The sequence below is a fragment of the Gasterosteus aculeatus genome, chromosome 7 (assembly GCF_964276395.1).
Source record: "Gasterosteus aculeatus chromosome 7, fGasAcu3.hap1.1, whole genome shotgun sequence".
Taxonomy (NCBI): domain Eukaryota; kingdom Metazoa; phylum Chordata; class Actinopteri; order Perciformes; family Gasterosteidae; genus Gasterosteus; species Gasterosteus aculeatus.
In genome coordinates, this window is record NC_135694.1 from 30,313,478 (window position 1) to 30,327,962 (window position 14,485).

Genomic DNA, 14,485 nt, shown 5'->3' on the forward strand with positions numbered 1-14,485 from the left:
AAGACGAGTTCAATGACCTTGATTGTCAGGTGTTTTTAGCCTTTTTTTCTATCTTTTTTTTTTGAGGTCGGTCGCCCCCGCGGCCCAGTTACTGCACATTCACCAACAGGACAAATCACCACGTGGACGCTTATCGATTCGTGATGGAGCCAAATATATAAACCACCGGTGGTTTCACGTCCCAGAAGTATTACATGTGTATACCGACTTTGCTATTACAAGTTTCCGTGTGCTGAACACGCAGCTCGTCTTTCTGCAGCGACACTTTGCATAACCTCCCAATCCGGAAATGACCTGCCCTTTGACCTCTGGAGCCCGAAACCTGCCCGGCGGGACACGAAGCAGCTTTTCTACAGAACAAACGTCCCTGTCCTCCTTTCCTCTTCTACGACGCTTAAAATGGTTATATTCCGCTAAACACTTTATTCTACAGGTCTCCCTCAAATAAACAAGATTAAACACATTCAATTCTGAGCAACTAGGAAGCCGCCATTGATTTGTCACGTGACAAGAAACCTGTGAACTTTGAGTTAATACGGGCGCCTCCACTGCTTTTCTAACATTAGTAACGACGGATGTTCATCCAGTGTTTTTAAATCAAAGAAATTCCACTTTCTCTTTTAGCGATTTCCGGCTGCAGACGTGTTTCACTTTGCTCTTCTTCTCGCCACGGTTTGTGCCGTTTCCATCCAAGTGCATGACTTTTTATATATTGCAGTGAAAAAGTAAAATGCGTGCCCCCCCCCGCGGGTTAACCGGGAAGATCACACGTCTCGACTAAATGAGACGTCAGAGCTAAAGTGCTTGATGAGAGATTTCTGTCCCCGATACTGAGCTGCCATGTTGGTGGTGGCTGGACGAGGAACCTGACAGACACAAATCTCCAGGCTAAGGAGGGTTTTCTTGTTTTATATATGTATATATACATATATATATACACATTTATAAAAGAGGAAGTTCAGTCTGCAGGATCACGTGATGAGCAGGAATGTGGTGGAGAATAAACCGCCATCGGCGAGTTCCGTCCGGCTCGCGCCTCCCGCTGTGCTCGCTCCGTGAGGTTTGGCAGATGCTGAATCGACTGAAGGCCGGACGGAGGCTGCAGAAGGTCCAGCTGGTCCGAGGGAAGTGGATTTTGAACTCTGCGGCGTGAAGCTCGGCGCCGTGAGCTAGCTGCTGCCGCCGCCCGGGGGCTTGAAGCAGTCCTCTGTCACGCCCTGAGACGCCAGCTCCGACAGGACGTTGTCCAGGTAGTTGGGGTCCGGGTAGCCGTGCCCCGACATGTTGGACAGCATCTCCGTCTTGTGGTGGATGCCGTTCCACACCACCGTGTCGGGCTCGCCGGTGGTGCTGGACGTCCCCACGATGAAGATGAGGCGCCGCATCCAGGCCACCTTCAGTAGCTCCAAGACCTGACGGAGGGAGGGAGAGATTTTAGATAATAATTCACAGTCCCTCAGTAGCCATTTTCACTGAACCGAGCCTGAAGGCATCACAACAGGCTGAACGCTCGTTAGCCGTGCTGCTAACGCTGCTAGCTCGGATTTCACTTGTGTAGAAGCAACAATGTCTCTCATACAAGCGAGCGTCTTCAGAGCGGGTTCTGTTTTGTTTTTTACCTTCCTGCCCTTGTCGTTGTCGGGGAGGAAACAGAAGCGGGGAAGCCTCTGCAGGTGTACGGCTGTCCCGGGTTGGGTGCTCCGGGCCCTGGCGACATGGAAGGACATTTAGGCTGCATGGAGGGGGAACTGTGGCGTCTGGTGCTCTTAACCCAACCCCCCCCCCCCCCCCCCCCCCCCCCCCCCCCAGCTTGTACGTGTTGGTCCACTTCCTGTCCGACCACGGACGACCGGCTGGTCCTTCGCCTGCTGTCACGTACCTGCAGGCCCGGCGGTATGCTGTAGATGATCTGGATGGTGCCGCAGTCCGGGTGGCCGGGGAGCGACTGGGCGATGCTGTAGATCTCCATCTTGCCTTTGGGCTGCGTGCCGGTCTTCTCTCCGTAGATTGTCTTACATGAGGGACACTGCAGACTGCCGTCCTGAGGACAGAACCGGGGAGACGATCAAACCAGAATATCCTTGAATATCTGTGGTTAGTGGTTACTTTAAGTGAGAGCAGGGGGACCTCACTGGCCTGCGTACTATCGTGTTTGTTTAATTCCGTGAAATAGAACAACAATAAGTTGTGTCTGCAGAGTCTTGTAATCACACGGCGGTTGCCAGGCAACCAGTGTCTGCGTTACGCTAACGACCCGACCAACACACTGATACTGATCTTCTCGGCAAATACCTGTAAGCACATTTCACTCAAATGTCAGAATATTCTCTGGAGACTGTTTACGGCCTCGCTCGAAATGTCAACGTCAGCACAGGCAGACCCCCCCCCCCCTCACCCCCCCTACCTTGGTTCCGTTGTTGTACATGGCCAGCATGCAGAGCATGTGCAGGGTGTGTCCACACTTGATGAATTTCCCCACGGTGCCGGGCAGGATGCTCGGCCCCCCCTCCTCTGTGGGCTGCGTCTCGTAGCCGGACGGGTTGGACAGTTGGTCCATGCAGATGATGCAGTCCTGAGGGGGGAGCGAGGGGGGAGAGGGGGGGTTGAAACACCAACAATCCCTCTAAACGCTCTTCACTGCTCTGCGCGGGGAAACGTTTGACCCGCAGGCGCCGAGAGGGGAAGCGTTTACCTCGTCCTGCACGCCGGCAACCACCTCCATGTAGCGCTGGATCACGTCCTCGGGTCTCTGCGCCGAGGCTGGAGGGCGGGGAGCACAGCGGGATGAGAAACGGCGCCGACACGCTGACATTTACAGAGATGACAATCGGATGAAAATGAAATGTTACCGACGCCTACGTGCAGATAACAGAGAGGACATCCTGAAATCATCAGATGTCTCTCTGACTGACGGATCAGTCCACGCCGTGACACCACGAAGCAGGGACACGCACACACCGGCTTAGCAAGCGTAAATGTAGTTGCGTATTAACAGGTTAGCTGCTAAGAAATCATTTAAAATGTATGTAGCTGCTAAGAAATCATTTAAAATGTATGTATATACACACATTTATATATTCCGCAATACGTTTGGTGATTTCCGGAGCAGGAATTCAAGTGAGGTGTCAGACGGCGAGGGTGGAGGAGGTGGAGCTGATGGGAGGTGAAAAAAGAAGCAGTGGGGAAGCAAATCCTTTGCATGAAGTGAATATGACGTACATCAGTCCGTGGTGGTTTCAAGTCGGCTGGATACATTATTTATTGTATTAATCATCGGTTTTAATCTGCAGGGAAACATCTAATGGAAGCAGGTTTTTTAAGAATTTAAACTTTCTGTGAAGACGGTCAGGGAGACGTTACATCTTTGAGGGCAGGTAGTTAAGAGGATGCCTTTGGGCAGAGAGGGGGGGGGGGGGGGTCAAAGGTTAGCTTTACCACATGATGGTTGCACAGAAAGCAGTTGCAGCAGCGAGGTGGAAGTGGATCAGAGCGCCCTTTAAAACACGACAGGACAAAGAGAGTTGATGCAGAACGAAAAGCACCCGGGAGGAGAGAGAGAGAGAGAGAGAGAGGTGGAGGAAGGGCTGGTGGTGCCGTAGCTACCTCTCCTGTGCTGCCTCTTTGCTCTCCTAACTGAACTGCTGCTGCTGCTGCTGCTGCTGCTGCTGCTGTGGGGCTTGCTGGGCCTGCTGGCGGGGGGGAGGAGAGGAGGAGGAAGCGAGAAGGGAGCAGGCGGCTGTAGCGGCTGTAGCTGATGAAGCTGCTGTGGCGGCGGCGGCTGCTGCTGCTGCTGCTGAGGGAGGGGGGCAGTGGTGAAGTGTACGCCGAGTCCCACCGCTGACATCAAAATGGAGGCCATGCCTGGAGCGTGGGGAGGGGGGGGTGAGGGGGGGAGGGGGGGGAGGGGTGGGGAGCAGGTGAGGGTTGAGAGTAAGTGGAGGATATGCAGGAGCAGGAAGGAACAAACCAAAAGAAAAGGATGAAGAATGTAGCAGCAACGACACGTTGGCTCCTCTTAAAGAATCCACGAGCACCTCCAGCCGCGAGGGCGCGCGTTTGTGGCCACGATGACTTTTCATTTCTTCACCAATAATCAGATCTATTCATTTGTTTTAGAGAAACTGTTCCCCGCGATGGGCTGGAGCCGAGTTACTGATTCCAGCTCATCAGAAACGGACTTCTGCCGAAGACGCCGCGTGACCGACCTTCCATTGGGAACGAGTCACGGGACGCCGCTTCTTAACCAATAAGGTCCTGGTCCTCTCGTCTCCTCGGGCCGACCCCGTTCATTCAAAACGCCCGTCGGTAATTCGAGACGTGCGCGGCGGAAAGGAAGGAATTGGCACCTTCGTGTGAAGAGTAAAAAGGTATCATAATGGCCGTGTATGAAATACGTGCAAAATAAAAGTCCACCTGCTGCAGGTCAGAGGTCACACAGCTTCTCTTGTTATGGGTTAATAACACAAAAGGTCACCTTCGTACGATCACGATTTGAAGCATCATAACATCACAATAAGCTCGAACCTGCCGCTTCGTCCGTGTCACCGCGTGACCTTCGTTAGCTACCATCTATGTTTTTACAGCCGCGTTAAGTATTCTGCTACTTATGGAGGTTCGATGTATTTGTTAGAAGTCGCTCGCCTACTTTAGCCTTCATACAACAACCAAGGTGGGACCGAGCCGGTTTATGAGCATTGAATGAAGGCTCTTCACACTTTAACTTGGGGGGAGGGGGGGGGTAGTGACCCGTTTACCTGCCAGGGCAGAGCTCACGCTGGTGGATCCGTTCAGCTGCACAGAGATGGAAGGGACACTGCAGGACAGGAAACAAGGACGGAGACGTTGGGTCAGTACAGCACGGACGTTAACCCAAAGAAAGGACGTGACGACGTGTGAGGAGACGTTCAAACGGCATGAAAACCAGCGCAGCACAATGGGAGGAAACGGGAGGCTGACATCAGCGAACCTGCAGTCTGCAAGGAACCGCTAACATCACGCCGTCACTCAGTAGCATCGGGGTGTAAAATGTCTTAAAATGATGAATAAAAAATACATTATTGAACAGATGAATATGCAAATGCACTAAAAGGAAGAGCTCTATCTGACAACTTATATTTATATCTATATAGATATATAGCTACATCTATATAGATATATAGCTACAAATATAGATATATATTTATATCTATATTAGATATAGACTAAATTAAACTGAACTAGTGAACCCTGTGTTGGTCATTGGGGTGAGGGGGGGTTGGGGGGGGTTGAGGGGGCGACGTGACAAAAGGGGCCGCGCCAAAGCAAACATGCCGCTGTGGGGCTGCAGCTACAGATAATCTTCTGTCATTCCTGTTTTTAAAAGACAGGTCAAAGCGGGGCCGACAGGAAAGACAGGGGGGGTGTGGGGGGGGGGGGGGTTTGGAGAGGGCGTGATGTGACATGCATCCCTCCCAGGTCAGCCTGCTGCTTCACTCAAACCCGACTGCATTACACAGCAAACCAAACTGCAACACACACGCACACACACACACACACACGCACACACACACTGGGGACCCACCTCAGCCCGTTGGCGCTGGGGGCGCTGGTCAGAAGCGGTGCAGACAGTTGGCTGGCGGACGGCGGTGGAGGCCAGGGGCTGCCCCAGGACATCCCCCCCACAGAGAGGGGTCTCCTGGGGTACGGCGAGTAGACAGAAGCGGGGTGAGTCGCCGCCGCGGCGGCCCTCCCCGTCGCTTGGAGACCGGGCCGGTTCAGGCTGCCCGACGAAAAGGAGTGGCGTGAGCGGCTGGGCATGGGTCCCGTGCTGCTGTGGCTCAAACACTGCTGGCAGGAGCAGGAGGGGCCCGAGGTGCCCGAGGCGCTCGAGGGGATGGCCGGGGGGCCGGACGAGGCCAGCGGGTAGGGGAGGTTGCACTGGCGCCTGACCTGCCGCCTGAAGCCCGTCGCTTTGTTCACCTGGGCCAGAGACGTGAGGTCCACGATGTAGTTGTATCCGTGCGGGCCCAGGTCCGCCGTGCCCTGGCGGGCCTGGTAGCTGTGCTCCAGGAGGATGGAGGTGCGAGTCTCGTACGGGGTCCACCCCCCTTCGTCGTTGATCCACTCCCAGTAAACACCACTGCCGAGGCCGGAGGACTGGGCGAACAGGGACCGGCGTACCGACCGGGTCTTTCCTGACAAAGACAAAGATGATTCCTCACTTAATACAGCGAACTCTCATCAATATCACAAAAGCCTCAAGTGTAAAACACGAATCCACGTTTTCAACTTGAAATCCAAAGTGAGGTTATAACAAAAGAAAGATGTCAGATCCTTTTATAAACATATGTACAATATGGAAACATCATAAGCAAGTTCACCCTCCATATCAGCCTGTTCGGGGACCCGACGGTAACTAACTGCTGCTTTCCAACTTAACACGTCTCGTAGCGACGCGAGGTCACCGTTTGTTTACAAACCCCGTGTTGCCTTTTCGGTCCAACTCGTTAGCATCACCGGCTAAACTGAAAGAAGCAAAACGCCACATGCTAATCTCGCCGCCGCGTGAAGGGTCGCGGAGAAGGTGCGAGGACACGTCGCCTCACGTCAGAAAACACCACATCATTCGGTCGCAGTCGTGTGCATCATAACGTCACCCCCGAGTGCTTAGCTTAGCTTAGCTTGCGGCTATGTAAACACTCTCCAAAACAACGGCGCCTCTGTTAGCTAATGCTAAGTAGCTAGCTAGCTAGCTTGCTTCACTATTAGCCCGGCCTGGTAACAGCGAGGCACAACATTGGTTGGGGGGTTGCGAATACGTTAACGTGGACGTGTTATGGCTCACCGGTGTCCTGTCGAAACTGTTTCAAGCTCGGTATGTCAATGAGATACGGCGACAGGCTGGGGTCTGATTGTCCGAGGCAGATGCTCGTTGAGCCGGGTCCTGCTCCCCTCTGGCCCCGCGGGGACAAACACCGCTCGATGTGGGCGCTCACTTGGCCGCTGTAAGGCCGCCAGTAGCCCAGGTCGTCCTGCCATTCCCACACCGCGATCATGGGCTGAGATTGCACGACCGACCCGGACGGCGTGGCTGACGGGGAAGGCCCGTTCCTGGAGCCGTTCACCCGGGCACAGGAGCCGGACACAATCGCCATGTTCACCAAAGCCAGCTTTAAGCTAACAAACAACTCGTTCTGGTTAACTGCTCCACTGATTGTGGCTACGACGAAAGAGAAAAAAGCGTTGCTAGCTCGGCTCGTTGAAACATGCCGTCGTAAACCGGTTAACACGCTTTAGAGGAAGCTATGAAGTAAATGCTGAAGGTCGGCGAGCCTTGATGAGCACGTATGTGCATGTTGACAAAGCTGGTGCGTTCACAGGGCTTAGCACGGATAACGTTAGCTTTGTGACAGCGTTGCCAGGATTCCATCCTCCTCGTCCTGCTGCCTTCAGGGGCTCCCGGGAAAATGGGATTTTCGATGTTGCTTTGGGGGAGCGGACCGTATATGTCTGAGATTCGTTTTGTTGGCCGTGAAACGTATAAATGCCAGAAAGCACCATATAAACAAATACTCACATCGGGGGGAATTTGGTGGTAACGATTTGGAATCAAATTGTCTTGAATTTAATTCTCTTTGCGGAATGTGTTGTGCCCTCAAGCATTTAGGAACATTATATCCAAAAGTAACACATGAGTGTTCATTACCAGTGTTAGAAGAACTCCATGTACACATATATTTAATGAATCAACATAGAAAATACTGTTTTACTGTTTTGCGCACAAAAAGCGTCTTCTTCTCTAAATCAGTAGTTTACATGGTGTACGTGAAGGCCACATTCTTCTTCTTTTTTCAACAAACTTCTTCATTGTCCATCCTGCGTTTCTTTCTCTGCCGCTTCATTCAAAGGAGGTTACATCACCCTCATTGGTGTTGCTGCCCTCAGCTGGTGACGTTTGACACTTACACTCTAAATATATCCGTCTAAGACGTCAGGTTGTTTTTTTCAAATAATCTTTGAAACCCAACTTCAACTGCACAACAAAATAATATTTCTATTTACAACATAAGAGGCAGTTTTCCGCTGCCACAGTTGTCTACCAAGCTGACTTGAGCTGTATTAATAATATGTTATTTACATACATAGAGCAGGCTCAACTGAATCACACTGTGTTCAGTAAACCAAACACAATTTATGCAACATGGATTACAAAAATATACTAAAGATTAGAACAAACTGCTTTCTAATCTAAATACCACGACGAGGAGAATACTAAACGTTGTTTATCTGCAAGCTGTTATTAATCTCTAAGAGAAGAGAACTGAACTTGACATTTCTGACACCAGTTGGAACGTTGTTTTAATCAAGTGAGATTTGGGAATTAACCCATAAACTGACACTCAATGCCACTCAATGGCAAATGTGAGGACTTTGCAAGATAAAACTAACATTGTTCTTCTTCTTTTGCTGTTGCAATACAACCAGGACACAATATTTTCACACCTAATAAAGAATAAAAACGATAAATAACTACTTGCAGCCAACAATGGGTTCCAAGTCAGTGAGTCAAATCATTTAACTTTGAGAACACGGCTTTGATTTATTGTTTGGCAAGGTCGTCATCTCAAAGGTAGCGCGTTTCTAATATCCTGCAGATGAAATGTGTCGTACACATGCGCCCCTTAAAAAGTAGAGAATATAAGAGAAGGTATTTTCTGTTCAACCTTTAGTTCAGCGGAACAAATAGACCTGGTTTTATTAGCTTAGATAGCAACACAAACGCCTCAGAGATCGTTCTACCTTCACCCCATTAAGACTGAGGCGGAACAACATTTGTGTTTGTTTTGTTCTCCCTCTGAGAAATGAAAGCGATCTGTGGATCGCGCTGAAAGAATCTTCATTCTCTCAGTCCCCCGGTTTCATAAGCACTATTTCCTCCAGTAGTTAAACCATCTGGGTTAAACACCACGTGCTGCAAGGTCATGATACAATGAATGAGACGTGAGCGTGTGACACGGCAGAAGATACAAGAAGGAACGTTTCCCCCACACGCGTCCTGTCATCATTGCCGTGGCAGCGGGTTGTTTAAAGACGACAAACCACCAACAAATCTCACCAACAACGACACAGCGACACATCGCACAGCGCGTTGGAATAACGATGATTTACGTCGAGTGGTTCGCGCTGGAGGAGCCTGCTGACGAAGCGGCGTCCTTGAGCGTGAAAAAGCCATGCGGGGACGCACATGGCCGCCCTCGTTCTACCTGCCGACGCGCCCGAGAGCAGCGCGGGAAATGTTAAGTGTTCAGACCTCTGCTCCCCGTCTGAGGGCCTCCCCCCCCCCCGCTCTCCTGGAGGAGGCGCCGGGCCTGGATCAAGGTGGGCTCAGCAGTGCGAGGGAGGGAGATGGAATGTGAGGAATGTGTCCGCGCACGCTGTCGCTCGGCGAGAAGTGATGTCACCACAGCAACGAAGTGTCTTCGCTGGGGAGCCATCTTCTTAATTTATTCTGTTTCAGGGGGGCGTTATGGGGCTAAAGGCGTGTGTGGGGGGTGAGAGGCGTGTTTCGGGGGAGAGGCGTCTGTTGTGGGAGAGGTGTGTGGGGGGGTGTTTCGGGGGAGAGGCGTGTGTGGGGGGGAGAGACGTGTTTTGGGGGAGAGGCGTGTGTGTGTGGGGGGGGGGGGTGTTTCGGGGGGGAGGCGGGTTTTGGGGGAAAGGTGTGTGTCGGGGGGAGAGGCGTGTGTGGGGGGGATAGGCGTGTTTCGGGGGAGAGGCGTGTGTGGGGGGGAGAGACGTGTTTCGGGGGAGAGGCGTGTGTGGGGGGGAGAGACGTGTTTTGGGGGAGAGGCGTGTGTGTGTGGGGGGGGGGGGTGTTTCGGGGGGGAGGCGGGTTTTGGGGGAAAGGTGTGTGTCGGGGGGAGAGGCGTGTGTGGGGGGGAGAGGCGTGTTTCGGGGGAGAGGCGTGTGTGGGGGGGAGAGACGTGTTTCGAGGGAGAGCCGTGTGTGGGGGGGAGAGACGTGTTTTGGGGGAGAGGCGTGTGTGTGTGGGGGGGGGGGTGTTTCGGGGGGGAGGCGGGTTTTGGGGGAAAGGTGTGTGTCGGGGGGAGAGGCGTGTTTCGAGGGAGAGGCGTGTGTGGGGGGGAGAGGTGTGTTTCGGGGGAGAGGCGTGTGGGGAGAGGTGTGTTTCGGGGGAGAGGCGTGTGTGGGGGGGGGCGTGTTTCGGGGGAGAGGCGTGTGTGGGGGGGAGAGGCGTGTTTCGGGGGTGAGGCGTGTGTGGGGGGGGGGGCGTGTTTCGGGGGTGAGGCGTGTGTTGGGGGAGAGGCGTGTTTCGGGGGAGAGGCGTGTGGGGGGGAGAGGCGTGTTTTGGGGGAGAGGCGTGTGGGGGGGAGAGGCGTGTGTGGGGGGGAGGCGTGTGTGGGGGGGAGAGGCGTGTGTGGGGGGTGAGGCGTGTGTGGGGGGTGAGGCGTGTTTCGGGGGGGAGGCGCCGTGGTTGAAGGATGGAGGGATGTCTGGCGGGATCATGTGACGACTTATAGTTATTAAAGGGAACACTCTCCCTCGGAGGAAGCCTCTTTGTCATTTCTCCGGCTATGATGTCATCACTCATGATGGCAGAACCGCTGGCCTCCCTCGTTAAGAAGATTGATTGTGTAATTCTCCCCCACACACGCCTTCTCGCTGCTCCTGCAGACGCCAGTTTAAGTGAGACGCCGCTGGGTCACCGATCAGTTCAATTCACGGTATTCTTTGTTTGTTATGAAACTGTGGCGGTAAAAATGAGACTATTAACATGTAACGGCGACGCTTGCTATGTCGTTCAGAGAGCAGAGGATGCTGGGAGCTTGTGTCTGTTTATGGTTATGCGGATCCGAAGGTTTGTATCACCGCCTATCTGTGCAACACGCGTGACCTGATGGATGAAGACAAGGCGATTCTATTTGAATTGCGCATTCAACAAGAAGGCAACTCAAAGTGCTTCACACAAAACCACTAAAACATCCAAACATGAAGCAAGGAGAAGAAAACATGAAAACATTTGCAGTCTAGTTTAGTCCCAAAATGCACAAATGCTCAATTAAAGGCAGCAGCCAACAGAAAGGCCTTTAAGCATGTGCATAGCATGTCAGCATGTCCATAGCATGTCAGCGTGTGCATAGCATTTCAGCGTGTGCATAGCATGTCAGCATGTGCATAGCATGTCAGCGTGTCCATAGCATGTCAGCATGTCCATAGCATGTCAGCATGTGCATAGCATGTCAGCGTGTCCATAGCATGTCAGCATGTCCATAGCATGTCAGCATGTCAGCATGTGCATAGCATGTCAGCATGTCCATAGCATGTCAGCGTGTCCATAGCATGTCAGCGTGTCCATAGCATGTCAGCATGTGCACAGCATGTCAGCATGTGCATAGCATGTCAGCGTGTCCATAGCATGTCAGCGTGTGCATAGCATGTCAGCATGTCCATAGCATGTCAGCATGTGCATAGCATGTCAGCGTGTCCATAGCATGTCAGCATGTGCATAGCATGACAGCATGTGCACAGCATGTCAGCATGTGCATAGCATGTCAGCGTGTTCATAGCATGTCAGCATGTGCATAGCATGTCAGCGTGTCCATAGCATGTCAGCGTGTGCACAGCATGTCAGCATGTGCATAGCATGTCAGCATGTCCATAGCATGTCAGCATGTGCATAGCATGTCAGCGTGTCCATAGCATGTCAGCATGTCCATAGCATGTCAGCATGTGCATAGCATGTCAGCGTGTCCATAGCATGTCAGCATGTGCACAGCATGTCAGCATGTGCATAGCATGTCAGCGTGTCCATAGCATGTCAGCATGTGCACAGCATGTCCATAGCATGTCAGCATGTGCATAGCACGTCAGCATGTGCATAGCATGTCAGCATGTGCACAGCATGTCAGCATGTGCACAGCATGTCAGCATGTCCATAGCATGTCAGCATGTGCATAGCATGTCAGCATGTGCATAGCATGTCAGCATGGATCTATTGCACCAGCAACACAAAGCTGCTGCACCTGCTAATCAATAACAGCTATTGGACTCTGCAGTGAAGCTCAACACACTTCACTTTGAAAGCATTGAATTGCACAAACTAAACACAATTAGCAGTAAACGTTTGTGTGCTTCTCTCGCTCTCTCTCAGCCGCACCGGCTCGCCTTCGGTTTTCTCCTTGGGAAGTTTGTTCGATGCCTTTTTCATGTCCTGATCATCAGAGGATCATCGAAGGCACCGATGATTGATCACCACAGTTTGGCAGCGTACACGCGGCCGGGCCGGAGATGACGATTCTTCCTTATCTATCATTTCCTGGAGAAAATGAGAAATCGCCGTCACGGCAGTGAAATAACCTCTAATCTTGCACGCCGTGGTCATGGCCCTTGCGTTGCAATCACACGAATGAGCCGCGCCGCATTCAGACCAAACCTTCGCAGGCCTATAAGGCGAGGCGTCGCAGTCGGGGGTGAAGTAATGAAATGTCTCCTCTGGGGGAACCGGCTCCTGGAGCAGCAGCAGGAGGAGGAGGGCGGGCAGCCCAACAATCTGCATTAAGCGATGGCTCCGTGCCCACAGCGGGGACCATCAGCACCGCCACCAAAAGTCCTCTCCCTCACTGCTGTTGGTGTGACACTATTTACCGATGGGACGTCCCGGTCCCTAAAGGAATAGAGCGGATACAAAGCACGCCCACCCCAGCTAAGGGGCGTGACCGCGCATTCGCCACGAAAACGCAAACCTCCAGGATTCCCACAAGGGTGTGGACAGTAGCGTGAAAAGGCATCCTTTTGCGTGACCCCGTTGTGACGAATCAGGGGTGCGCGGTCCGATCCGTCGGCCCCGCGATGCCCGTCGGGGGAAAATGGCCTCCAGCGCATCCGAGAGGCCGACTTGCAGACTGAGTTCATCGTCGCACCTGCACGAGGAATCAGGAAATAGTCCTTTAAAAACGATGTGGATGTCTTTATGCACCAGTCCGAGAAGTCGCGACGCCTTGTGTCGGTGTCGTTGGAGGTCAGAGGTCGGTGCATATTGACTCCTGAGGATAACTGTGATAGAGACACGGGGGGGCACACACCTTCCAGCGAGACGGCCAAGAACAAATTTGGGGGAAAGAGACATGTTGGGAACGCAAAGTCAGCCAGGCGTGTGCACGGCCGGGCTGACAGCTTAATGGGATTGTTGAGTTTAACTATGAGATCCAGACTTTGTTGTTGGCGAAGCAGCGAGGGAGACCCTTTGCACAGCAAACTGATACGACGCCTTGTTTGCACTTGAGCCCGTCGAGCTCCATCCGTCAAAAACCTGACCAGGTGTCAGGCAACACAAGCACGATCGTAGTCGGACTTGGAATCAGTGAGTAAACAAAGTACGAGCAGAAACCAGGCAGCAGGAAAAACGCCTCTCAAAGTCAGTAACAACAACTCAAAGAGCGCTTTGTTAGTTTTATCCCTCCGCTTCCCGGCAGCCATTAAGTCGCTCTCGCATTTCATTCCACTCGGCTTGTTTGTTATAATCGCGGGCGTCACGGACGCGTCCGTCCTGCCGCCCACAGAAGGACTTGTTTCCCTAATGAGTCTATTAGCGGGAGCAGGCCGGATGTGTCGATCGTCCTCAACACCGACCATTACCGTAATGTATCTATTAAATGCAGTTTCTCCAGAAGTTCAGACCACATTCTCAGGGAGAGACACTCCCAAAGCGGACCGAGGAGATCCACTCTGCCAAGAGTCTATTACAAGGAACAGAGAGGACAACGCGGAACATCTGGGACCATTCGGGGATATTTTACAAACAAATGGATTCTTCCAATGGTCGTCCAGGGTCTCCTGGTTTGAGTAATAAATATGGGGGATGGCGACCAATTAATGATTGGGTGAAAAGGAGAACAACAACCAGCCTGGCTGTGAGCGTCCAAACATAAATGAGAGTAAACGTTGTTTGAAGCAGCACAATCCGCGTTAAATCAGATCACCGGCTGGAAGGATTTCCTTTCGGAAACATTTTAGAGCTAAAAGTGAAAAATGTCGCAGAGCTCTGGACGGTCAAAGTGATTCCTCCAGTCTTGTAAACAGGATTACTATGATCTTTTTTTTGTCGCAGCTTTGGTGGCTTCAGGCGGCCTCGCCGGGCTAAGAACACTGGCGGTATTGTGTCCCTGTGAATCTTGAATGACACCTTTTTTTGGGGGGGCGCGGGGGGAATAAAGCCGTTTTATTGTTAGCTGTAACTACGACTTGTTATTCCGAAACGAAGCTCCTGGTGCGAATCATCGCACACTGAAAGCACGGCGCTGGGGATCCATCCGTTGCTCCTCGAAAAATGTAAATTCAAATTAAAAAAAGGGGATTCATATATTCAGCACTGAAATACATGAATATACAGGAGCAGAAATGTGGATAAAACCCCCCCGTTGAGTGCTGTATATTAATCCCCAGCTCCCCTGTCTCCGTTCAAAGGGGATGAGAAGTGCAGTTTGGACCATAA

General features: G+C 52.2%; 1 protein-coding gene across 1 annotated transcript; it reads right to left on the reverse strand.

The window, feature by feature from the left end:
• Nucleotides 1–886: 886 nt before the first annotated feature.
• On the reverse strand, nt 887–7,439 carry dtx2 (deltex 2, E3 ubiquitin ligase). Its single transcript, XM_078106950.1, is given in 9 exon segments — nt 887–1,412; nt 1,620–1,657; nt 1,660–1,698; nt 1,876–2,041; nt 2,405–2,572; nt 2,693–2,760; nt 4,755–4,813; nt 5,561–6,173; nt 6,824–7,439. Coding segments are annotated over 9 exon segments (1,704 nt in total). The 5' UTR covers nt 7,134–7,439; the 3' UTR covers nt 887–1,169.
• Nucleotides 7,440–14,485: the final 7,046 nt, after the last annotated feature.